Source organism: Erythrolamprus reginae, chromosome 1 (assembly GCF_031021105.1).
Source record: "Erythrolamprus reginae isolate rEryReg1 chromosome 1, rEryReg1.hap1, whole genome shotgun sequence".
Taxonomy (NCBI): domain Eukaryota; kingdom Metazoa; phylum Chordata; class Lepidosauria; order Squamata; family Dipsadidae; genus Erythrolamprus; species Erythrolamprus reginae.
This window is the reverse complement of record NC_091950.1, coordinates 7634604-7662589: the sequence shown is the minus strand read 5'-3', so window position 1 is coordinate 7662589 and position 27986 is coordinate 7634604. Positions and strand designations below refer to the sequence as shown.

At 39.7% G+C, this 27986-nt stretch overlaps 1 protein-coding gene across 1 annotated transcript; it reads left to right on the top strand.

The window, feature by feature from the left end:
- Window positions 1-27977, top strand: LOC139156739 (vomeronasal type-2 receptor 26-like). Its single transcript, XM_070732767.1, has 10 exons — window positions 1-233; window positions 2034-2325; window positions 4151-4828; window positions 7332-7553; window positions 9084-9172; window positions 9860-9972; window positions 17642-18525; window positions 22976-22986; window positions 25655-25946; window positions 27900-27977. The coding sequence occupies exons 1-10, from the start codon at window positions 1-3 to the stop codon at window positions 27975-27977; spliced, it is 2892 nt and encodes a 963-aa protein (XP_070588868.1).
- Window positions 27978-27986: the final 9 nt, after the last annotated feature.

The following is a 27986-nucleotide window of genomic DNA, read 5'->3' as shown; positions in this document are numbered from 1 at the left end:
ATGACTGAACTGCCTCTTTTTCTTCTGCTGCTGTTCTTCTGGCTCCTGCCTCCAACTTCTGCAAAGAGGATGAAAACCGTATGTGGGTTGACAAAGGCTTCAGAGATTCTGGAGGACTATTACAGGCCTGGTGATCTCATTATTGGTGGGAATTTGCCCCTGGCAACCATTGTTTTTTCTGCGAATGGCCCATCTTTTCATAAAGACCCATCCCAGCGTATTTTACCAATTTTGTAAGTTTCACCTGCAGGAGAAAGATGTAGATAACCATTTGCTTTCTTTGGGATTTAAAGGAGTTCCTTTCAGAAATACTGTTCCTTGTGATGTTTTCAATGTCTTAATCTAGTCTGAATCCTTGTGCTTTTTTTTCCAATAATGAACCAGCTTATAAAAATGCTAGGATTCTTAATCTTTCCAGAATTCATCAATATATTTTATTTATTTATTTATTTTATTCATTTGTCCAATACACAAATACATAGGAAGAAAATAGACATGTGGTAATATATATAAGGGTAAAAGTGAACTTAGAGGAGAGGATATATGAAAGGAAGAGAATATATATGATAGGTGAAAGAGAGGAAAGACAATTGGACAGGGGACGAAAGGCACACCAGTGCACTTATGTATGCCCCTTACTAGCCTCTTAGGAACCTGGAGAGGTCAATCGTGGAGAGACTAAGGGAGAAATGTGAGGGGTTAGGGGTTGACACAATTGAGTCCGGTAATGAGTTCCACACTTCGATAACTCGATTGTTGAAATCATATTTTTTACAGTCAGGTTTGGAGCGGTTCGTATTAAGTTTGAATCTGTTGCGTGCTCTTGTGTTATTGTGGTTGAAGCTATAGTAGTCATTGACCGGTAGGACATTGCAGCATATGATCTTGTGGGCAATACTCAAATCGTGTTTTAGGTGACATAGTTCTAGGCTTTCTAGGCCCAGGATTGTTAGTCTATTTCAAATGGAGGAGTGAAGGGCTCTTCTGGTGAAGTATCTTTGGACATTTTCAAGGGTGTTGATGTCTGAGATGTGGTATGGGTTCCAGACAGATGAGCAGTAGTCTAGGATGGGTCTGGCAAAAGTTTTGTAGGCTCTTCTGAGTAGTGTGAGATTGCCTGAGCAGGTTAACAACTGTATGAGGAAGGAGAACAAATATGAGGAAGAAGAACAAATAAGAAATCACGCTGGTTAAGTGAATAAATTGACTTATAATCTTAATGTCTGTTTTGGAAGCCATCTTTTCTTTTTCTGTTTCCTAATTGCCACATATTTTAGCCTGGGAAATTGGAAGCAGGGTTTTGGTTGGAGTAGTGGAAGATAATCCATAACAACATTATTTACTCTGAGAGTCAAGGACACTTGACTGCACCTAGTTGGGACTGACAGGGGATTGTCTCCAGTTGTATGTGAAGATTGGATTGTACCGTGTGATGAACTTGAGGGTGTGGTGTAGGTTTATGAACTTTCAACTAGGTGGGGAAAACCTGGAAGTTTCAGATTTGGGTGTTCCCAAATGTGTCAACATGACATCTTTTAATCAATTGGAACTTTGAGGAACTGGAGTTTTAGTTCATTGGGGGTGTTTTTTGGAACCCTGACATTTAATTTGAGAAGGAAAGCCATAATAGAATACTCAAAGAAAAATGCAATCATTTTTCAATGTGGGATACCAAACAAAAAAAAATGGTAATCAACAATACTTATGAATAAGTATTGATCCCCCAACTGGAACCCTGTGCTCAGCAATGGTTTCCAGACCCCAAAAAAGTACAAAGGGATACAAATGCATTCAGTTCTAGAGGAGTATTTGTGAAGGAGGCACTGGAGCAAAATAGGAAAGGGAGGGATGCTTGAGGGCTATAAAATGGTATGTGATTGGATAGAAAGTTGAATCAAAGATGCCGTTTTAAAAAATCCAAACCCAATGAAACATGGCACATCTACCAAGGAACAGCACAAAAGACAAGACAAACTCCAACTGCATTTATTATTTTTGCTATAATGTTCCCCATATTTTCCCCCTCATTATAGACTCGTACCTAAGAAATACCAGCAGTTCCTGGCCTTGGTGTTTGCAATCAGAGAGGTCAACGAGGATCGGCTTCTGCTACCCAACATCACCTTTGGGTTCCAGATCTACAACAATCAGGAGATAGAGAGAAAGATTACTTTAATCAGTCTCTCTCTTCTGTCCACACGAAGTCAGATGGTTCCAGGTTACAAATGCAATGGGCAGGACATTCTGCTCTCTGTTATTGGAGGTCATGATTCCAAATCCTCAAGGCAGATGACCTCCATCTTCAGCATCTTCAAGCTCCTACAGGTAAGGGATTTCTGTGGGATACAATGTGGAGAAGACAACCAAAAGAAACACGGAAGCCAAAGATGAAAGCCAAGGTGTTTGGGGAGAAGGTGATTTAGAGAATCAATGCTGTATTTGGTAAGAGGAATTCCTTACTAATTTATTCTTCAAAAAAGTGTATTCACCTTTTGGTATAGACCAGATCTTGGAGGTCTTCTATTCCAGGGTTGCCAACCTTTTGGACCTCAAAAATAATTTTAAATCTATTTTGGACCTCATATTTTTAAATGTCATGGATCGCTTGGCTAGACAATGTCAGCTGGTGGGACCACATGACCTTCTCTGTGGTGACTCTGGCTCTATGGAATCAACTCCCCCCCCTGAGATCCCCACGATCCCCACCCTCCTGGCCTCCTGAAAGGCCATGAAAACATGGCGTTGCCAGCAGGCCTGGAGCTGGTGAACGATTCCATCTTGCTCCTGCTGAATGGATATGAATGGTTTAGTATTAAGGGTTATAGAATTGTTTTTACTTGTTTTATATTGTTCGCTGCCCAGAGTCCGTAAGAAGTTGGGCGACCTACAAATTCCAATAATAAATAAATAATAAATAAATAAAATAATATGCATTTTTTAAAAGATAAATAGTATTTAGTGCAAAATAAAAAATGCAAATAATTTTTCTGCCGACCAGCAAAATTTTCTCATGGACCACCAGTAGACCACGGACCACTGATTGGTGACCACTGTTCTAGTCCAACCTCCTGCTTAGGCAGGAAAACCTATACTATTTCAGGCAACTTGTACAATCTCTTCTTTAAAACTTCCATTGTTGGAGCATTTATAACTTCTGAAGGAAAGCTGTTCCACTGATTAATTGTTATCACTGTCAGGAAATTTCTCATTAATTCCAGGTTGCTTCTCAATTAGTTGCTATCTGTCCTGCTTCTGGTGAATAAAATCAGAGAGATTATTTTCTGTATCAGATTGATGGGTTGTTCCTTTATCTTATGACCTGTCACAATTTTAGACAAAATATGTTAAATAATGGCATCTCTTAAGAAAGGAAAAAGTGATTCAAATTGAGTCAGATGATGGGGCAATCAACCACAAATATTCACAGCTAAAGTCCCCATAATTTTTTTTGAAATAAGCATCTCCAATATTGAAATAACATTGATTATGACCTATAAAGCCCTACAAGGCATCAAACCAGAATACTTGCGTGACCGCTTTCTGCCACATGAGTCCCAGCGACTGGTCATGTCCCACAGAGTAAGGCCTTCTCCATGTTCTGTCAACTAGACAATGTCGCTTGGCAGGGCCTAGGGGAAGAGCCTTCTCTGTGGTGGCCCCAGCCCTCTGGAATCAACTCCCCCCAGAGATTCATACTGTCCCCACCCTACTTGCCTTCCGTAAGAGTCTCAATACTTATTTATGTCACCAGGCTTGGGGCTATTAAACTTACTGGCCAATGAAAGTTATGTGAGTTAGCGGATTGAATGGGTATGAGCGTTTTTAAGGTCTTTGGGTTTTTAGATTATTAATTATTGATTGGATTTGATGTTATATATTGTTTTTTAATATGTTGTAAGCCACCCCAAGTCCTCAGAAAGGAATGTAATAAAAGTAATAATAATAATAATAATAATAATAATAACAACAACAACAACAAACAACAACAACAATAACATCAACAATAATAACAATAACCTCATTTCTTCAGCTCGGTGTTGGCTTTGAGTTCTCTCAGAGAGAGAGAACAGTTTATCCTTCTTTCTTCTGGAACAATCCCAAGGAATTGCATCAGTATGTGGGTTTAGTCCAGCTTCTTCTGCATTTCCAGTGGAACTGGGTTGGGTTGGTGGCCCCTGAAAATGACAGTGGAGAAAGTTTCATCTTATCTCTCATGCCAATGCTTAAGGAGAAGGAGTTCTGCCTGGCCTTCACTGAAAAGCTGAAGTCAGATTTTCTTGCTACTACAAGGTTGAAATTACTTAGTATTGTCAAAACCTGGTCTAAATCCGAAGTGATTATTTTGTTTGGAGATTCCAGTAGCATTATACATGTATTGGCAGCAATGGATGCACATAAACAATGGACAAGAACATCATTTTGCAATGTCTGGGTCTTAACTTCCCACTGGAAAGTTAGTATGGTGGGATCATTGCATTTTAGGGACCATACCAGGGATGTCTCTGAATTCAGCCATTTCCTACTATCATTAGACCCTTTGAACCCAAAAGGAGACATCTTTCTCCCACAGTGGTGGGAAATGGTCTTTGGTTGCAAGATCTGCAAACCAGGTGAAATTTCTCCAGCCCAGCAAAAAACTTGTACCGGAAAGGAGAATGTAAACATTCTATCAACTTATGTTTTTGAAAGAAGCATGACAGGTGAAAGTTACAATATCTACAATGCCATTTATGTTCTGGCACATGCATTACATGCAATGCATAGATCAGGAGTGAGACCAGCCATGATGAGGCTTGGAAAAAGGATCTCAAATGTCCAGTCGTGGCAGGTAATTTCTGGAACTTTTTATCCAGTCCACAGATTCTTATAGAGGAAGCTCCCCATATGCATATCTTTGATTACTGATTAAATGTCCTCATGCTATCACATGAGTGCATCTCACTACAGGTTAAAACAGCAATTATTTAAGAACTATAATATGAAGTAAGTATGTTTTCTTGAAAGTGGGTAGAGGAAGAAGAGAGAAGTGAACCCAACCTCTGGTCCATAAGATCCAAAGTGAAAAGACCTTGCGATAAAGTCCTGAAAGGTCTTCATTGATTTCTTGAGTTTTAGAGGGGAAGTCTCAGCCCAGAGCAAAATGACAATATCTATCTATCTGTCTGTCTGTCTGTCTGTCTGTCTGTCTGTCTGTCCGTCCGTCCGTCCATCCGTCCGTCCATCCATCCATCTATCCATCCGATTTATCTGCCGCCCAATTCCAGTTGGACTTACAGTACTGACAATAAATACTGTTCTGCCTGACTGGGCTCAGGCAATGCGTAACAATCCAAGGAAAAGAAATCAAACACACACGTGCTCTTCTAATCAGCAAACTTGTATTAAACAAACAAAAAAAGTTTACTCAAAACAGTCCTTAGTGTCAGGAAACAATGATAGTGCAAGGCTTACTTCAGCCGTATACAAAAAACACAGGAAAAAGCAAACAAAGACAACCTGGAATGAGCAAAGACATTTCAGGAGTCCTTTTGAATCTTTGGAGCAAACAGCAAGTCCCAGAGGTTTCACCTCCCACGTGTCTGAAAAAGCTGGGTTGAAAACTCCAAAGGCACGGAACAGAAACTTCAGAGCAGGAACCACAAAATAACACAGATAAACAGCCACAGTTTGCCTTGTGCCTCTGTTCCCTTTTATACCTTTAGCCCTCATTAAGGGAACCACACCCAGCCCTCAGTATAAGAACCACACCCAACCCAGGTGCTACTCTGATGACTTGTAATAATCCTTCAATTGATCCCTCCTTTGTATCGCTCTTCTGCTACGCATATCTATGAATTGTCCTGCAGAGGAATCCAAGGACGAAAGACTGTCTGAGGGACTGCATGCCAAATCCCCTGGGCTGTCTGCTGAGTCCTGCGAACCAGTGGCCTCATCCTCCTGGCTGTCAGCCAGACTTTTGCACTCACTTTGTGCTGCATCTCTCCCATCTGTGGGAGCAACGGCTGGCCCAGGCCCAAACACAACAAATACCAACAATATAAAATACACAGGAATAGTAAATATGACAAAAGTGTAAAATGCCTTATAACCCTAAAAAAACATACATACACTCACTCACTCATGATCCCAGGTCTGCTGAAAAAGCCAGGTCTTAATGGCTTTCCAGAAGACCAGCAGGGTGGTGATAATATGGATCTCTGGGGGCAGTTGGCTCCATAGTTTTGGTGCGACCACAGAGGAGGCCTTTCTCTGAGACCCCACCAACTGACAGTGATTGGTGGATGGGACCTGGAGAAGGCCAAATCTGTGGGCCCTTATTGGTCATAGGGAAGTATAAGATAGAAGGTGATTCCATAAGTAGACTGGTCCTGAGCCCTGTAGGGCTTTAAAGGTGATAGCCAACACCTTCAATTGTGCTCAGAGACCAACTGGTAACCAATGCAGTCTGCTGAGAGTTGGAGTAATATAGGTGTATCGTGGTACAACCACTATAGTTCATGCAGTTGGGTATATTGTGCTTCAAGAGGTTGGTGGAAGTCCTAATGGGCATATTTTCAGAACCACTTCAGTTTCTTTCAGCATTTAGCCAGACTCCAACAAATATAATGACTATGAACTAGTCAATCAATCAAAATAGAGCTGGAAGGGACGTTGGAGGTCTTCAAGTCCAACCCTCTGCTCAAGCAGGAGATCCTATACCATCTCAGGCAGGTGGTTATCCTGTCTCTTCTTTAAAAGCTCCATTGATGTTGCACCCATAACTTCTGAAGGCAAAGAGTTCCATTGGTTAATTGTCCTCACTGTAAGGAAGTCTCTCATGAATTCCATTGATTCCTTGATTACTTTTCACCCATTGTTTCTTGTCCTGCCCTCTTGTTTTTTGGAAAATAAGTTGATCCCCTCCTCTTTATGTCTACAGATAATTTTACATAATTATGATAGAAATTATTTAATCATCCCTAAAATACATTTCTCACTTACAAGACCTGGAGCCAAAAAAAAAGCATTTCAAAATGCATACCGCCAAGAATCACAGGAGCAAAATCATACTATAAAATCTAGAAGGTGCCATTAACATCCTTATAAGTAGGATCATTGTGGTAGAACTAGAGTTGAAGAGGTCATGATACAAGTGCCCAGTGATAAAGTGTCCTCCTTCCTAGGGAAGGAGTTAAATTTTTGGTGCTACTCCTAATTGACCAGATCTCCATCAAAGAAAATCCTCTAGTTTCTTGACATATAGCCAAATCCTAGGATGATATTAACAAAGAAATATCATGTATAGCTTTCAACCAATTTCTCCAATTTATGGATCGATTGTTTCTTTTCAGATCCTTCAATATTTGAGGAATGTTCAATTCAACAACAATGCTGGAGATGAAATCTCCCTCTCAGAAAATGGACTATCACAGTCTTCTCAATTTGATCTTCTGAACTGGGTTTTCCTCCCCAATCAATCTTTTGCCTCCAGGAAAGTTGGAAAAATAGATTCCGGAGTTCTCCAAGGCCAGGATTTCATCATTAACTCTGATGCAATTGTCTGGGCAACAAAGGTAACATAAGTTAAGAAGAAGAAAGAAAGAAAGAAAGTAAGAAGGAAATGTAAGTTCAGGGAAATATTCATACTTTTCTGTGGATGCAGAACATCCTTCCAACCTGAAAAATTTAGTCAGAAAATATTTGTTTGTTTGTTTGGATTTCTAGGCCACGCTTCTCCAGTTGAGTCAGGGTGGCTTACAAAATAAAATCAATACAAAATACAAAATTTATGAAACCCAAACATAAAACCTAAATCTTAAAAACCCAGATATTTATTTATTTATTTATTTATTTATTTATTTGTTTGTTTGTTTGTTTGTTTGTTTGTTTGTTTGTTTGTTTGTTTGTTTGTTTATTTACTTACTTACTTACTTATTTACTGTTGTGATTAGCTCTGGCCCAGCTCCTGCCCCAAGGACTGTGGATGTGGGGGAGACATCCACATGCTGCAGGCCTGTTTTGCCCCCGGTGGAATCTGCTGATGAAGACTCCTCTGACCAAGAAGACATGAGTGACAGGGAGGAGGAGAGTGTGGCAGACAGGTCAGAAGGAGATCAATTATCTAGCTCCTCCTTGGATTCAGAACAAGAGTTAATGATACAGCCATGCACGCAGAGAGCGATGCATAGGCAACAACAACTGAGAGAGTATTATCAAAGAAAATGAGGCCACCTGTGATTGGGTGGGGCTGTGGTAATTAGTAAGGCTGCTATAAAGAGCAGCCTGTGGGTTTGGCCATTGTGGAGGATTATCTGATTGTGTTTCGTGACTGCTTTACTGACTTTTTGTATGCTGATTTTTCCCCGTTGTGAAACTAAACCAGGGCAAAGTGTGTTTCACTTTGTGAAAAAAGAAGGACTGAATTGCCTCACAGCTGCAAGCTAAGTATCACAGAACTGAAAAGGGACTTGTACAAATTACCAGTTTGTTTGGAGACAAGTGCTCTTTGCTATACCAAAAGAGGGCTTGGTTTAAGTGAATTTTCATTATAAAGAAATTTGTTTTGAATTTTCAAACGTGTGTGTGTCTGAAATTGTCTCTGTGCATTTGTGGGAGGATTCTATCAGAGAGCTCGACAGAACATTTACTTACTTACTTACTTACTTACTTACTTACTTACTTACTTACTTACTTACTTACTTGTTTGTTTGTTTGTTTGTTTGTTTGACTTATAGTGGCTCACAACATATAAATAATACAAAACAACAATTCTGAAGCCCAATTATAAAAAAGTTATAAAATTTAAAACCAATCTAAACCCAGGTCATAAAATCATGAAGCCACATTCATTCACATCTCAATCATACTAATGTCCGGAGCAAATGTTGGAGCTCAATCAAATTCCAATATGATAGTCACTTGGTAAAAAAAAACCCAAACCCTGCTTTGCATGCAACGTATCTAAGATTAGATTTGTGGGAAATGGAAGAACACAGTGAGAGGTTGTGGCAATGACTTCCATAGACTATTCCCATTCGGTTGGATCCTCATGACTCTTTGTTTTTGAAATGCTGTATCTCAATGTCACAAACCTTCTTTTGCAGGATAAAATCCCAGTTCTAACCTCCAGCATCCATTTGCGGTTTGGGAATGCTACTGGCCTTAATCCCATAGAAGCTGTTCCTGGTTTCTGGTAGATAGTGTTGAAGTGCATCACTTGAGGACATTTTGAACATAGAAATAGGAATATGGAATGGAAATAAGAATATGGAATTGAATTACTGAAGAATGCTCATTGCTTAGGTTACCTAAAGTGTTTCTCTTTTCCCTTTCAGAAAACTCTAAATAAATTTGTCATTTGAGGAACTAAAATGCCTTGGAATTTGATTTGGGATTGGTACCCTTAATTGGAACCTGACAGCAACTGGCCCTAATCACTAGAATCTGTTCCTGGTTTCTAGTAGCCAGCAATGAACCATTTCATTTGAAGATCATAAACATATTACAGGGTTTGGATTAAAAAAAAATTAGCATCCAGTTCTCCCAAACCGGTCCGAATTAGCTGAATCCCAGCCCTGCAATAAGAATATGAAATGGGAAGAGAAATTTTGGAAACTGATAAAGGGTCATCTTTATAGCTAATGGTTGACATGAGTGGTCCTTGATGCTCTCTGAGCTTGCTTCTTTTCTAGCCAAAATTTCATGACCCAAACTAAGAAACCTCTAGCACTGATGTTAATAGTGATAATTTGAATAATGAAACATCTACAAGAAAACAAGCAAGCTCAGAGACCACCAGAGACCCCTCAATTTGTAAACTAATTAATGAAACATATTCATTGTATTTCTCTTTTCTCTTTCACACCATCCCCTTTGCCAGGTGTGGCCTGAAGAGGTGCCATGCAGGAGAGAAGAGAAGAATTCCAGAGGGCAAGCAGGTTTGCTGCTACCTGTGTGATGCTTGTCCAAAAGGGACGTTTTCTAACCAGACAGGTAGTAGAGTTCAAATGTAGATCTTCCAGGATCAAGCAAGCCACTTGGTAGATCAAAATTGTTTTTGTTATTGTCATTTTTTGGAAGATTGACATGAGTTCACACTGCTCAGCAGAACCCTTTAGCTTTAAGATGTCGGATTTGCAGTTGAAGCATTCATTTTTATTATTTAGTGTCTGCTTCTTGTGTCAGCACTATCAGTGTCTGAGGAAATTGACCCATCAGAGAAAAAGGAATCCCATCTTATCTATGTCTCTTTGATAAAGCAGGAGGGGCTACAGAAATGTCTGAATAATCACATTTGAAATGCACAGCAGAGAAGTTAGGGTAATGATACTAGACAGATAATGTACAGATAAAAAATATAGGAGCATTCCTGGGTAACACTTTATTTATTTGTTTATTTATTTATTTATTTATTATTCATCCATCCATCCATCCATCCATCCATCCATCCATCTATCTATCTATTCCAATACACAATGAGGGTTTTAGTGGGTACATATCTATATACACATAGTAAAATACATGATGAAGGTTATAGAGGAGATACTCATAGTAAAATATATCTAAGAAATAATAGAAAAGAAGGTATAGTAACAGAACATATCAATGAAAGAATAGAAGAAGAGATATAGGAATGGAAGAAAGGTATAGGAGATATAGGAGAGAAATAGGACAGGGGACAGAAGGCACTCTAGTGCACTTGTACTCACCCCTTACTGATCTCTTAGGAACCTGGAGAGGTCAATCGTGGATAGTCTAAGGGAAAAATGTTTGGGGTTAGGGGTTGACACTACTAAGTCAGGTAATGAGTTCCACGCTTCGACAAATCGGTTACTGAAGTCATATTTTTTACAGTCAAGTTTGGAGCGGTTAATATTAAGTTTAAATCTGTTGTGTGCTCTTGTGTTGTTATGGTTGAAGCTGAAGTAGTCGCCGACAGGCAGGACGTTGCAGCATATGATTTTGTGGGCAATACTTAGATCTTGTTTAAGGCGTCTTAGTTCTAAACTTTCTAGGCCCAGGATTAAAAGTCTCATCTTGTAGGGTATTATATTTCAAGTGGAGGAGTGAAGGGCTCTTCTGGTGAAGTATCTCTGGACATTTTCAAGGGTGTTAATGTCTGAGATGTGATATGGGTTCCAAACAGATGAGCTGTACTCGAGGATCGGTCTGGCAAAAGTTTTGTAAGCTCTGGTAAGCAGTGTGAGATGGCCAGAGCAGAAGCTACGTAGGATTAGGTTTACAACTCTTGAAGCCTTCTTGGCTATATTGTTGCAGTGGGCTTTGGCACTTAAATCTTTTGTTATTAGTATACCAAGGTCTTTAACCGAGTGGGGATTATCTGTGATAATTTGATTATTCAGTTCGTATTTGAAGTTCAAATTCTTCTTCCCAATGTGTAGGACAGAGCATTTGCTAGTTGAGATTTGGAGTTGCCATGTGTTAGACCACTCAGAAACAGCATCAAGGTCTTTTTGGAGAGTAGTTGTATTATCTAATATAAAGTGGGAGGAAAAACAGGCCAAGCTGAAAGTCACAGTAGCAATAGCACATAAAGACTTATAAACTGCTTCATAGTGCTTTTACAGCCCTCTCCAAGCTGTTTACCGAGTCAGTATATTGCTCTCAACAATCGGATTCCTCATTTTACCCACCTTGGAAGGATGGAAGCCTGAGTCAACCTTGAGTTGATGAGATTTGAACTGCTGAACTTCAGCTAGTAGTCAGTTGAAATAACCTGCAGTGCTACACTCTAACTACTGCACACCTTGGCTCATGGAAGTGCCCAGAAAGGGGACATCTGGAATTGAGCAAAGGTTTTGGCTAATCTTTCCCCAGGAACATCATGAGTAAAGGATAATTACTCATGATGAGTAGGGGCAGCATACAAATCTAAATAATAAAATAAATAAATAAATAAATAAATAAATAATTTGAACTTTTTTTAATATCCTACAAATTTCCCAGTGGGTAGGATGACACTGAAAGCCTGGAATGCTGTGAAAAACAAAACAAAAGCAAAGCAGATAAAATGCAGCTGTGAAGATGTCACAGCCACTCCACTTCAAGAGTCCTCACACTTAAACTTAACTGTGAATTATGCCAAGAGTCCTGTAAAATCCTAAAACAGTTCAAAGAGTCCTTGTACAATCCAGACATAAAACACAGTTCTCTCTCTCTCTCCAAATGGATAAACGTCCACACCAAGAGGCAACAATGCTGGCAATTTATCAGCAGCCCCATTAGCCTAATTGCCCCAGTAATACTTGCGCAGTTGTTCCTTCCTTGACATCAACCTATGTCTGCTAACATCTATGAATGCCTCCCCTTCAGAATCTACTGATGATAATGATGATGATTCACTAATGGGGTAATTAGCGACTGGGCTGCCTGTAATTACCTCCTCCGTTGATCCTACTTCACTAGAATCTTCCCCTGACACAGACGCTTCGCTGTCAGAAGATGTTGGTAGTAAAACTGGCCTGTGATAATGTGAGGATTCTCCCACATCAACCCCCACAGTCCTTGGAGTAGGAACTGTCCCAGAGCCAACCACAACATTATAGAAAAAAGTACAGAAAAGAAAAACACCACAGCCATGTCAGCTTCAGGCAGTGATAGGTTGTAAATGATTTTGCTACTGGATTACATGTGTGCTTCTGCCTGTGCGTGACTCTTCTGTGCATGTGCAGAAGCATCCCGGGTGGGTGGGCAGAGTCTCCTGCAACTGTCACTATTGGTTCTAAGAACCGATCTGAACTGGGAGCATCCCACTGCTGGCTTCTGGGTTGACAAAATGTAGCTTTTCCACTCACAGGGTCTGTGGATACTTTTTACCAGAACATTCTCATAGAAACCATTTGTCAAAATGCACAATTGCTCCCAGCTAAGAACTTTGTTCCCTGTAGCTAATAGGAAGGCAGGAGATTTATTATTATAATGATCCAGGTGGTCAAGGGAAGGCAAGCTTCTATAGAATTCTTTACTTTTCTCAACAAATGTTCCTGCAAATGGCCCTCTCCAATGATTGGTAAGACCTCATCCCCACACTGCCCTGAAGGCAGCCACCTTCAGGTCTCGGAACAGCCCCTGTAGTACAAAGAAAGCCCATGGAGTAGGAGTACAGAGTTCTAAGTCTAGTCTATGTGACAGAGCCCAGGAACAAAACAACACCAGTCTTTAGGGCAAATAAAATATCCCAGGCAAGAAGCAGTTCCAAAGACACAGTGAAGAAAATACCAAAAGCTGTCTATAAGAGAAGGGCTAGATCCAAGACAAAAGTCAAAGAGCAATCTTCCAAGGAAGGCAAGACAAACAGCAAGGCATGAATTGAAGCCAGGGGAGTGTAAGCCAAAATAAACAATTGTCCCTGACTGTTCTTTATACCGAAAATTCAAATAAACTAAGCACTCTTTTTGTATAGCAAAGAGCACTTGTCTCCAAACAAACTGGTAATTTGTACAAGTCCCTTATCAGTTCTGAGATACTTAGCTTGCAGCTGGGAGGCAATTCACAGTCCTTCTTTCACAAAGTGAAACACACTTTGCTCTGGTTTAGTTTCAAAGCGGGGAAAAATCAGCACACAAAAGGTCGAAGTCAGCAAAGCAGGCACAAAACACAATGATCAGATAATCCTCCACAATGGCCAAACCCACAGGCTGCTCTTTATAGCAGCCTCACTAATTACCACAGCCCCACCCAACCACAGGTGGCCTCATTTTCTTTGATAATAATCTCTCGGTTATTGCTGCCTATGCATCGCTCTCCGCATGAGTGGCTGTATCATTAACTCTTGTTCTTATACAAGGAGGAGCTAGATAATTGATCTCCTTCTGAGCTGTCTGCCACACTCTCCTCCTCCCTGTCATTCATGTCTTCTTGGTCAGAGGAGCCTTCATCAGCAGATTCCACCAGGAGCAAAACAGGCCTGTGGCATGTGGATGTCTTCCTCACATCCACAGTCCTTCGGGCAGGAGCTGGGCCAGAGCTAACCACAACACCGGTGTTGGAAGAAATCTGCATCTGGTTCCGTTCCAAGCTGGGAGAAAGACACTGGAAACATGGGGGCCGATTGGAAAGATGGTTAATGATGAACAGAACCACCAAGCTCATGTGCTTCTGGGCAGCTGACCACACAGAGTTGAGAATGAGGATTATTTATATCTTTTCTTGGATCTTGCCCTTGAGCTTCCTGTTCCTGTGCAAGAACATGTATTCTATTGGCTATTGTATGGATCATAGATGGCTCTGTAAGTTGTCTGAGGTATGTTTGGTGCGGATGGTGCAACTGAGATGACGCAATGAAGGAGCTTTTGTTCTGAAAGGCAATTATGGCTGAGGGCCAATCCTATCTTTGTTCAGACCTTGCTGCAGGGAGTAATGGATTACCAAATCTACTTGGGGACAGGGAGCTGTGGCTCTGAGTTTCTGTCTCCCTTAGGATTTTCATTTCTCTTTTAGGGGAAATATTTTATCCTGCCTTTTTAATATTTCTGAATTTTTTCATTCTTCTAGGAGAGGAGTGGGTGCTAATGTTCTACATGGGCAAAGACTTACTCCCCATGGCTTCTCCTTAAGTTACTCCACTATAACTATTCCTTGTAAGGAGGGGTGACCTCCTCCTGAGTAGCCTTGCAGCCCTTCCCTGGGCTTGCCTCTGCTCCACTATCCTTGCCCTTGGAGAAGTACAGTAGACAGCTGTTCCTCATCAGAAGAGAACCACTGCCTATCAGCACCACTGCTGATCAGCAGCCAATCCTCTCCTGTGTCTGTGCAGGCAGGGAGCTCTCTGTCTGGTTGACCATCTCCCTGAATGCCAGAGGTGCCTGGAACAGCATCATCTTCAGTCCCAGGTCTCTCCAAGCATGCTAAGGGAGACATGCCATCCCTATCAGATAGTCCCAGGTCTAACTCCTACTCTTCCTCTGAACTGGGTTCTGATGTAGCCATGACATTCATGTTATCACTTATGCATGCATCATTTCCCCCTCCCTTCTTTTTTGAAATAAATATTTATGAAAAGTTTTAAAAGAATGTTAAAAACCTAACACTTTCTCTCCTTTCTAAAATCTATAAATATGAGCCCCTCTCTGCATCTGCAGGGGTATGTTTCCCACTATTATTTCAGAGGACAGTACTGACTGTCTACATAAACAATGCAATGAGCAAACCCGTATTTGCTTTGGGTTAATATTTTGATTATTATCAAATTATTTTGATTTGGCAAAAACTGGTGTCAGATAGTGGATAGTCAACAATCTTTTGACCTGAGATTATAGGCCGTTGCTCTTAAATGGTGTGTCATGGTTTGATCCCATGTCCCTTCTTGCCATCATATAAGAGAAGCATTTAGGAGTGTGTTTAATGCAACAGTATGAGTAAAGGTTCATTCTATTCTATTTTATTCTATTCTATTCCATTCCATTCCATTCTATTCTATTCTGGCTTTGGAAAGTTAGAAACATAGAAACATAGAAACATAGAAGTCTGACGGCAGAAAAAGATCTCCTGGTCCATCTAGTCTGCCCTTATACTATTTTCTGTATTTTATCTTAGGATGGATATGTGTTTATCCCAGGCATGTTTAAGTTCAGTTACTGTGGATTTATCTACCACGTCTGCTGGAAGTTTGTTCCAAGGATCTACTACTCTTTCAGTAAAATAATATTTTCTCATGTTGCTTTTGATCTTTCCCCCAACTAACTTCAGATTGTGTCCCCTTGTTCTTGTGTTCATTTTCCTATTAAAAACACTTCCCTCCTGGACCTTATTTAACCCTTTAACATATTTAAATGTTTCGATCATGTCCCCCCCTTTTCCTTCTGTCCTCCAGATTATACAGATTGAGTTCATTAAGTCTTTCCTGATACGTTTTATGCTTAAGACCTTCCACCATTCTTGTAGCTCGTCTTTGGACCTGTTCAATTTTGTCAATGTCTTTTTGTAGGTGAGGTCTCCAGAACTGAACACAGTCTTCCAAATGTGGTCTCACCAGCACTTTATAGAGCGGGATCATAATCTCCCTCTTCCTGCTTGTTATACCTCTAGCTATGCAGCCAAGCATCATGCTTTCTTGGACAGCTTTTGGACAGTCATGGACCCATCTGGGAAGAGGAATCTTGAAGATTCTAGTTTGTGTTCAGAAAGTTACTAGTCATCCATCTTCCAGTTCATTTTTTTAACCATGCCTGGACTTTAATTTCACTTTTGATTCTTTTGTTTCACTTTACTTTTTAATCTTTAATCATTGACTAGATGGTTGAATGCTGATTTATTTCAACCCCCTGCTGGACTTTATCTGTTTTTTCCCTCTTTGGTTTATCTTGTTCTTCTGAATACTTTTGTTGTTGTTTTAACGGAGAGTTGTATTTTGACTTGTTGAAATAAAATAAAAATAGAACCAAAAAGGAATATTTTATAACTTGAAAAATAGTCAATTGAATCAGAAAATATAGCAGTCGTTTGGTGAAAAATCTGCTTTACAAGTAAAAGTCTTTCTTTCCAGGCCAAGGCCCCAATTCCAATCTCCATCATCCCTTATTTGATCTGGAGTGCCACGGGCCTGAATCCCCCAAGACATTTTTCCTGATTTTGGGTAGACCTTGGTGAACCATTTCTTCTGAAAACATTCTGAACATAGCAATGGGAACAAGAATATGAAATGGAAATCAGAATGTGGAAATGAATAAACAATGCATGTTCACTGATTAGGCCATCTCAAGTATTTCTCTTTTCTATTTTAGACAATTCCATTTGCAAAGTGCAGCCTGAAGAGGTGCCATGCAGGAGAGAGGAGAAGAGTTCCAGAAGGCAAGCAAGTTTGCTGCTACCAATGTGATGCTTGCCCAGAAGGGACCATTTCTAATCAGACAGGTAGTACATATTTCAAACATAGATATTTCAGAATCAATGAAGCCATTCGGGAGGTCATTTTTTTTACTGTTGTCATTTTTTATGCAGATTAACAAGAACTTATAAATTTCAGCAGAATCTTTTAATTTATGACTCAGAAATTTCATGCAGGACAGTTTCAAGGCTCAGTTTATTTATTTATGTATTTATTTATTTATTTATTTATTTATTCATTCATTCATTCATTCATTCATTCATTTATTTATTGGATTTGTATGTCGCCCCTCTCTGGAGACTCAGGGCGGCTAACAGCAATAATAAGACAGCGTATAACAATAATCCAATACTAAAAAAAATTAAAACAATTATGTTTGCTCTTCTACTATAACATCCAATTGGGAAAACCAATTTCCAATCTTTTCCTGAAGAAACGGTGTGTGTGGTTCAAGCTTTAATTTTTATTAAATTAAAATTCATGCCCAACGGATCTATCACCTCATTTCCACCACCAGGTTGATGGTGGTGGAAACATGGTGGCAATCTCAAACTGAAAGCTGTAGTAGTCATGGAAGTGCCCAGTGAGTGGACAGCTGGAACTGAACAAATCCTGGTCTTTGGCTCTTGCCAGGATCATCATGAATGAAGAATGATTTGCCATATTTGATGTCCCATAAATTGTACAGTGGGTCCTTTCATCCCCCAGTTTGTCATTTGGCTGCAAGAAAAAGGGAACAGTCATATTACCCCTGCGGGAGGGATAACTTTCATGGTAGGCATCCTGAAATCCTTAGACAATGATGCTTGATTTCAGATGCAGTTCACTGTGAATCCTGCCCAGAAGATGAATATCCAAATAAGGACAAAGACCAATGTATTGCCAAGAAGGTTCACTTCCTTGCCTATCAAGAGACCTTGGGATACATTTTAGTTTTTCTAGCTCTTTTGTTCTCTGGAACGACATCTGCAGTCCTAGGGATTTTCTATAAACATCACGACACACCAATTGTCAAAGCCAACAACCGACATCTCAGCTATATCCTTCTGGTCTCTCTCTTGCTCTGCTTCCTCTGTTCCTTTTTTTTCATTGGTCGACCTGGGAAGCTCACCTGCCTCTTCCAACAAACTGCCTTTGCCATTCTTTTTTCCCTTGCAATTTCCTCTGTCCTGGCCAAAACTGTCATGGTGGTTCTGGCTTTCATGGCCACCAAGCCAGGGAACAGGACAAGGAAACTTTTAGGAAAACCACTGACCAAATCCATTGTCATAGTCTGTCCTCTGGTCCAAGCAGTCCTTTGTGCCACCTGGCTGGGAACCTCTCCCCCATTTCCTAACGTGGACTTCCATTCCTTGGTAGGAGAGGCCATCTTGGAATGTAAGGAAGGCTCAGTTTTCATGTTTTTTGCTGTCCTCACCTACCTGGGTTTTTTGGCCCTTGTCAGTTTCACAGTGGCTTTTATGGCTAGGAAATTGCCAGACAGCTTTAATGAAGCCAAGTTCATTACTTTTAGCATGCTGGTCTTTTGCAGTGTTTGGATCACTTTCCTCCCCACCTACCTGAGCACCAAAGGGAAGACCATGGTGGCCGTAGAGATCTTCTCTATCTTGGCCTCTGGAGCTGCTCTTTTGGCTTGTATCTTTTTCCCCAAATGTTACATTATCCTACTGAGGCCCAATCTGAATTGTCGAGAAAATATAGTAAGAAAGAAGAATATCTAACAAATGCAAAGAGTGCTCTAATTTATATTTGTCTTTGAAGCATTTTTAGAATGTGATTTCTGAAAAAAATGATGATATGTCGGAGAAATAAAAGAATTGCTTATCAAGTGCTGCAACATAGTTGCTTTAAGCAACAATCAGCTTTTCGTTTCTTGTGTCTTCAAAGTATCCTTGTGTTGTCCATGTGAGGATAGAATGCTAGTTTTTTATAAAATCTGTTAATTATTTCAAGGAGGAAATTTTCTCATTTTAATCTTCATAATTTAATTTAACTTACTTTTTAAACCTGAAACCTACTTCTCAGGTATATTTAGACAGAAACTTACCCAACCACAAAAATATCTCATCCTACAGATTATAACGGCCGCCAGAATTTCACATGCACAATATTGGAAACAAGAAAAAACTCCTCCAATATTAACAATTATTTCTAAGATTATGGACTGTGTGGAGATGTCAAAAATTACAATGGAGATTCATAATAAAAAAGATTCCAATTACTATAGTATATGGGACAACTGGTATAAATGGACCACTGCAAAAAAAATCTAGCTTTTATTTTATAACCCAATAACTTCTCTTACCTTGCAACCGTTTTAAACTCAAGACATCATTGATTAATAAAATAATTTCAATACTGACACTTAAAATAAATAAACAAATAAATTGAAAATAAATAAACAAAAAATAAACTTCGATTCTGACAACATTACTCTTTTTACTTGTTTCTTAAACTCAATGAAACAACCGTTCACACGATAACAATATAATTCAACTAATTATCTTATTCTATACCAACTGAATCACACCTTTCCTCTTTTCCAATACTTATATAAATATATTTCCTTTTCTTTCTCTTTTTTATTATTATTCTCATTACTGATATATTACTGACACCCATTAACATATTATTATACCATGTCATATCTCCTGATAACGTCTGTCACCTAGGCAGATCCTCCCTTTCCCCCTTCTTTATTATTTTACAAATACTCTATAAAATCGTAAACCTATCTTCCTAACTACCATTCTATAAATATTTTTCTTACTATTCTTACCACTAGTTATTACTACCTTTTAAATAATAAGGTAAGATAGAAAAATGAAGTATTTATAGTAATAAGATATAAATGTGTACATTGAATTTTTGTTACAAAGTAAGATATATATGCCAAAATACAATACCATGTAATAATTACTCTTATCCCTTTTTAAATTTATGTACCCCATTTTCCCTTTCCCCATTTACCCTTTGTTAATTAATAAACTTAATTTTTTTTAAAAAATAATCTTCATAATTTAGTTGTTTTTTAATATAATGTTTTAAAGGGTTTGGTTCAATATCAGATTTTTTAAAGCATATATGGATGTTTCCTTAGATGTCTGAGGCTTCATGGAGTTCCCTACAAGTATTCATGTATTTTTGGTAACATCTCCCTTTCCTTCTAATGGTCTGTCATGTGAGAGAGAAAAAAACATAGAAGGAATGTGTGCTTATTGACCCATAAAATAGCAAACTTGAATTCTATGATTTTTAATAAGCTTTAACAAAATGTCTATAGCAATATAAAGTAATGCAACTGATACAGTATGGTCTTTGATTTAGAGAATGCTTCTTTGTTGACAATAGTAATCTTAGATTAGTGGGGAAATAATTGATAGACTGTTAATTATGAATATGTATGAATCCATCATCTATTTCTTATGCATGAATCGTTATGCATAATCTTATGCATAAATTATCCCATTCTAGGATTGGTCTCATTTTGATAAGTTTCCAGCTATTGCTTTTTATCATTCTTGCAAGCAGTGTGGAGAAAAGACTGATCCCCTCTTCTCTGTGACACCCTCAAATATTGGAAGACTACTATCTATGCACTTTTGGAGTCTAGTCATAATGGCCATATCACCATGGAAATTGTTTTCAGACAATACTAGTTCCCTTGACTAAAAAAACCAGGGATGAACACCATGCCCAAGAGGTGAACACAATCTTATAACTGAGCTCTAACTGCAAAAAACTGATTGCTCAGTCTAATTATCTTCAGATTCCCAATGTTCATTTTCCCAATATCCCAAACTTAACAAATTTATTTCCCTTCAGTGTTATTTTCTTTACAGCATTTTTTTCCAATCAAATTTATGATAATTTTTTCTCATTAAATTGTTAAAAGTTTCACCATTTGCTTCCATTGCTTCCCATGGCCTTGCCTCCCTCATATTCATTTCTCCTCACACAAAACAACTAGTCACACACACACATGTTCTGGCCACATTTTCTGCGAACTCAAAAAGATAAATTTCTTGCTTTTTAATTCCTATCTGTTGCCATCTATTCCAAATCCATAAAATAACATTGTTAGCGAACCAAAACAGTATTCCGAGAAATAAAACAATTCCAAGCCTGTTGTGTTTGGGCCTGGGCCAGCCGTTGCTCCCACAGATGGGAGAGACGCGGCACAAAGTGAATGTGAAAGCCTGGCTGACAGCCAGGAAGATGTGGCAGACAGCCAGGAAGACGTGGCAGACAGCCAGGAGGAGGAGGCCACTGGTATGCAAGATTCAGCAGACAGCCCAGGGGAATTGGCATGCAGTCCCTCAAACAGTCTTTCGTCTCTGGGTTCTTCTGCAGATCAATATATTGATCTACATAGCCAAAGAGCTATGCAAAGAAGGGATCGCTTTAAGGAGTATTACAAGTCATTTTAGGAGCACCTGGGCTGGGTGTGGTTCTTATACTGAGGGCTTGGTGTGGTTCCCTTACTGAGGGCTAAAGGGATAAAAGGGAACAAAGGCCAAGGCAAACTGTGGCTACTTATCTGTGTTATTTTGTGGTTCCTGCTCTGAAGTTTCTGTTCTGTGCCGTTGGAGTTTTCAACCCAGCTTTTTCAGACAAGTGGGAGGTGAAAACTCTGGGACTTGCTGTTTGCTCCAAAGATTCAAAATGACTCCTGAAACGTCTTTGCTCATTCAAGATTGTCTTTGTTTGTTTTTTCCTGTGTTTTTGTATGTGGCTGAAGTAAGCCTTGCACTCTCATTGTTTTCGGACACTAAGAATTGTTTTTGAGTAACCCTTTTTTGTTTATCTAATACAAGTTTGCTGATTAGCAGAGCACGTGTGTGTTTGATTTCTTTTCCTTGGACTGTTACACATTGCCTGAGCCCAGTCAGGCAGAACAAAGCCTGTGCTCCTCACCGGGTAGGATTTATTAACGGCCATGTCTGGATTCGACTGGAATCATTCCAACTTTGAGTCCCTTAGATTACATCCAGGTCAAAACCCCATCTCACATCCCCACACCCACAAGTGCAGTCATGAGGACCAATCCTATGCAGGATTCCTGATTCCTTCCTGTGTTTGTTACTATGGCATCTGGAGAAAAGAATGTGTAGTGGCACCTCTCTCTTTCACTCCCAAGCTGTGTCAGGCCCACCTTGGACTTCACTTAATGACTTTGGGCCTGACAGGTGGCCTCCCTTCCCGCAAAACCCATCTCCTCGAACGATGAATAAGTATAGGGGTTAGTACCGTTCCAAACCATCCTACCTTCCCCCTCTGGGACCCTTTGGCTTGTTCAGATAATTCTCACGGAACTGCTTGACTAACCTATCAGCACTGACATCCCGACTCTTTACCCAGGTAGCCTCCAACAGAGGGTACCCCTTCCAATGAATTAAGTACTGCAAATTTCCCCGGAAAATGCAGGAGTCCAATTTGTTTTCCACTTCATAGTAGGGTTCCCCCTGAATCACTACAGGGGAAGGGGGCGGCTCTGCGTGTGGCCTTATGTTGGACCCAATCACCGGCTTAAGCAGGCTGCAGTGAAATACAGGGTGCATGCATAGAGATAGGGACAGAACACAACATTAGAATTAGAAGGGACCTTGGAGGTGTTCTAGTCCAACTCCTTGCTTAGGCTTATCTCTTCTTAAAAATTTCCTGTGTTGGAGCATTTAAGAGTTGCTTATGTGAATCCAAAGATGAGACAATCAATGAAGGGACATTCCGGAATAGAAGCAATTTTCAAACAGCTTAAATCCCTCCGGTTCTTCAGTTTAATCTTGGATTTCATCCCAAAAAGTTTCACTAAGGGCATTGATGTCATATCTGCCCTTGCGGACTAAGAATATATTATAGGTTCATTTGCTCTGTGGATTACAACAAGAGACACAAACATGTTTTCCACTCTGAAGTATATAGAAAAGCTATGGCTAAAAGAGTCAGACAAGTGCAATTATCAGAAGAACAGTCATTCTTAATGTATCCTCTATGGATTTCTACAGAAATCTTCTAAGATAAAACTTGCTTTAAAAATATTTCTGAGTTTTCCAGGAGGGGGCAGGACATGTCACTTGATCTTCTCCTGCCGAGTATTAACTCCTGTGTTTGAAAGAGACTCACATGCTTTGTTTTCTTCTTTGGTCACAGCCGAAAGACAGGTAAGCCATGATATAAGAAGAATGTTGAGATTCTAGAAAGAGTGCAGAGAAGAGCAACAAAGACGATTAAGGGACTGGAGGCTAAAACATTGTTTAATTTGTTTTGTCAAGTACGTATTGGAGGCATACAAATATATAACAATATTTATATACATGATAGTAGTAAGAGAGAAATATTATGATAGGGGATGGAAGGCACCCTGGTGCACTTATGCATGCCCCTTGCTGACCCTTAGGAATTGGGAAAGGTCAACAGTGGAGAGTCTAAGGGTAAAGTTTGGAGGGTTAGGTGATGATACTACAGAGTCAGGTAGTGATTTTCATGCAGCAACTACATAAGGTCGTATTTTCTGCAGTCGAGTTTAGAGCAGTTTACTTTAAGTTTGTATCTGTTGTGTGCTCATGTGTTGTTGTTGCTGAAGCTGAAGTAGTCATAGACAGGAAGGATGTTGTAAGGATCACATGAAGAATTGTTGCTGGAATTGGGTATGTCTAACTTAATGAAAAGAAAGACCAGGGGAGACATGATATCAGGGGTTGCCACAAAGAAGAGGGGGGTCAACCTATTCTCCAAAGCACCTGAGGATAGAACAAAAAGCAATGGGTGGAAACTGAGGAGAGAAGCAAGTTAGAACTAAGGAGAAATTTCCTAACAGTGAGAACAATTAATCTGTGGAACTGCTTGTCACCAGAAGTTGTCAGTGCTCTGACACTCGAAGTTTTTAAGAAGAATTTGGATAACCATTTGTCTGAAGTGGTGTAGGGTTTCCTGCCTAAGCAGGGGGTTGGACTAGAATGCCAAGATCCCTTCCAACTCTGTTATTATTATTATTATAAGTGAAAGCACTGTGGATATAAATCGCCTTGTGGCCATCCAGGTGGCATTGGTGGTGTCCTCTGTTCATAAAGCTTGGTTTCTGATCTAGGAGGGAAGGTGAGAAAAATGACTGGGCTGCCTCTCCTGCTGCTGCTGAACTTCTGGCTCCTGCCGCCAACTTCCGCAAAGAAGATGCAAACCATGTGTGTGTGGAGGAAACATTTCCAACCGCAGAGAAGCTTCTATAGGCCTGGTGCTCTCATTATTGGTGGGAATTTACCTCTGCAAACCATCATTTCATCCAAAGTCCTAGATTTTCAAAATGACCCATTCATGCTTTCTATACCATTTACGTAAGTTTCACCTGGAGAGGAAATATGTAGACATAGGTCCACTTTGCCTTAAATTCAGGAACTCCTTTCAGAAATATTTATTTGGGTATTTTGCACTGTTCTAGTATAGTTCACATTTTCACATGTTCTGCTTTTTCTCAATAAAGTACCGAGCTTTTAAAATGGGCTGGAATTTTCAATCATTCCAGAACTCTTCATCAGGAAGACTATAAATAACAACAAAAGTAAACAGGGACAAGACATTAGAAATGATATTAGGCTAGTGAAGAAGGTATCAAGGAGAGAAGCAATTTAGAACTAAGGAGAAATTTCCTGACAGTGGTACAGCTTGCCTTCAGAAGTTGTGAATGCTTCAACACTGGAAGTTTTTAAGAAGATGTGGAATAACCATTTGTCTGAAATTGAATAAGGTTTCCTGCCTAAGCAGGGAGCTGGACTAGAAGACATCCAAGGTCCTTTCCAACTTTGTTATTCTATGAAGTTGAATTATAATATTATTTCAAATAATGGTGGAAAACCCAAATAAAAGCTCAATCATTTCCTAGGGTTGAGAAGTTGTAAAAATTAACTTAAATTCAGTTTTAGATTCAGTATTGCTCATGAATAATGGTCTACAGTAAATCTTTGAGGTGATCCCCAGTGTAGTCCTCCTATCAGCAACATTTACTATACCTGAAGAAGTTTCTTCAAGAGAGATACTAAATTAGTAGGGTGAAAGAGGAGCAATTGGGAAGGGTTACAGCCACCTGAATAAAATGAAGATGATAGAAAGTATAAAACAATCCATGATATGCAAGGAAAGGCTTTTCTCCTTTCTCCCAAAGTAATCTAAATTTAACCAAGGAAGAGCCTTGAAAAAAATGCAAACCCAAAGTAACTGGAAATACTGGGGTTAGACAATTTACAACTACATTGCCTCTGAATATTGTTTTTATTATTGTTGTGAGCCACCCCGAGTCTTCGGAGAGGGGCAGCATACAAATCTAATAAATTGAATTGAATTGAATTGAATTGATCTGATCTAAATGTAGTTCATAAAATCATAAACCAAAATGCCCTTCCTGTTAAGGACTACTTCACCTTCAACCACAGCGATACATGAGCATGAAAACTGCTCCAAAGTCGGACTTCAGGAAATATGACATCAGCAATAGAGTGATCAATGTCTGGAATGCACTACCTGACTCTGTGGTTTCTTCCCCAAACCCCAAAACCTTTAATATTAGATTGTCTACAGTTGACCTCTTACTGTTTCTAAGAGGTCTGTAAGGGATGTGCATAAGTGCACCGCTATGCCTATCATCTCTTTTATCATTCATTTTTACTTACGTTATGTTTATACAAACTACTACTATCCTATACATGTTTGATGAATGAATGAATGAATAAACAAATAAACTTGAGAGTTGCTGCTCCAAAAATTCCCTAAAAGCAAGGCGAAGCTCACCAGCATATACAAGCTTTCCTGCAGTGTTCCCCAATGTTTTTCCCATTGTAGAATCATACTCAAGAACTATCAACAGTTCGTTGCATTGATGTTTTCAGTCAAGGAAGTCAACAAAAATTTGCTTCTGCTACTTAACATTACTCTTGGCTACCGCATCTATGACAATCGCCAGACTGAAAGGAATATTTCCATAAACAGCTTGTCCCTGCTCTCCACACAAGGTCAAATGGTTCCAGGTTATAAATGTGACAGGCAGGACATTCTGCTCTCTATCATTGGGGGTGTCAGCTCCAAATCCTCAAGGCAGATGGCCTCCATCTTCAGCATCTTCAAGGTCCCACAGGTAAGGGGGCTCCATTATTACACAGTATGGACTACACTAGACATAAAACATACAAATAATTCAAAGATGAAACCAAAGGTAACTTTACTCCTTTATACAACAAGAGAATCTGACTTAGCGACTGTGTGTAATTGTTTAATTATTTTATGTGTTAAGGTAGGTGCATCATAACTGCAAAGAGCATTAGAAATACACTTAGACTAATATACTTATCACAGTGCTTTACAGTTCTCTCTCTCTCTAAGCAGTTTACAAAGTCAGCATATTATCCCAGACAATCTGTATCTTCATTCTACTTACCTTGGAAGAATAGAATCCCAAGTCAACTTTGAATCGGACAGGATTGAACTCATAGCAATGGGCAGTTTTATAACAGTTAAAATACTGTATTTTAACCACTGCACCAGGATTCTTGGGAGAGAGAGGGTGGAGGGAGAGAGTGAGGGGGTGAGAAACATAGAAACATAGAAGACTGACGGCAGAAAAAGACCTCATGATCCATCTAATCTGCCCTTATACTATTTTCTGTATTTTATCTTAGGATGGATATATGTTTATCCCAGGCATGTTTAAATTCAGTTACTGTGGATTTATCTACCACGTCTGCTGGAAGTTTGTTCAGAGGGTGGAGAAAGAGAGAAGGGAAGAATAAAAAGTGACAGATATTGTAGATGAACAAAAGATAGCTGGTGATAGAGATAGAGAGAGAGATGATAGTTAGCAATAGCACTTACCGGTAGGTTCATATACCACTTCATAGTACTTTACAGTCCTCTCTAAGCAGTTTACAGAGTCCACCTTTTGCTCCTAACAATCTGGATCCTCATTTTACCGACCTCAGAAGAATGGAAGGCTGAGTCAATTTTCAGCCATAGATAATGACATAACTCTGAAATTCTGCACACGTCAAGAGGACTCTCTTCTTCATTTATAATTCATAAAAGGGGCGTACATAAGTGCACTAGTGTGCCTTTCGTCCCCTGCCCAATTGTCTTTCCTTTATCTCATATATCATATACAGTGATACCTCGTCTTACAAACGCCTCATCATACAAACTTTTCAAGATACAAACCCGGGGTTTAAGATTTTTTTGCCTCTTCTTACAAACTATTTTCACCTTACAAACCCACCGCCACCGCTGGGATGCCCCGCCTCCGGACTTCCATTGCCAGCGAAGCACCCGTTTTTGCACTGCTGGGATTCCCCTAAGGCTCCCCTCCATGGGAAACCCTACCTCCGGACTTCCGTGTTTTTGTGATGCTGCAGGGGAATCCCAGCAGGGGAATCCCAGCAATGCAAAAACGAGCGCTTCTCTGGCAACGGAAGTCCAGAGGTGGGGTTTCCCAGTGAGGGGAGCCTCAGTGAAATTGCAGCATTGCAAAAACACAGAGGTCCGGACGTGGGGTTTCGAGGACTTTGGTGTTTTTGCAATGCTGCCATTTCACTGATGCTCCCTTCACTGGGAAAACCCACCTCCGGACTTCCGTTGCCAGCAAAGTGCTCCTTTGTGCGGTGCTGGGATTCCCCTGCTGGGATTCCCCTGCAATATTGAAAAAACACAGGAGTCTGGAGGTGGGGTTTCCCATGGAGGGGAGCCTCAGAGGAATCCCAGCAGCACAAAAACGGGTGCTTCAGCTGGCAAAAGGGGTGCATTTTGGGCTTGCATGCATTAATCACTTTTCCATTGATTCCTATGGGAAACATTGTTTCATCTTACAAACTTTTCACCTTAAGAACCTTGTCCCGGAACTAATTAAGTTTGTAAGACAAGGTATCACTGTATATTTTCTTCCTTTCATATATCTTCTCCTCTATTTTTACATTTATCTTTATATATATTACTTCATGTCTACTCTCTCCCCATGTATTTGTGTATTGGACAAATGAATAAATAAAAAATAAATTTAAAAAGTGGCTCCAAACTTTTAGTGCTATTTGTTTTCAATATCAAGTTGAGGGTTTACTCTCTCGTCTTCTGGCATCTGACAAGCAGTCAAGATGTGGCTCTTCCCAAGAAGGGAAAAACTTAATATTGCCCC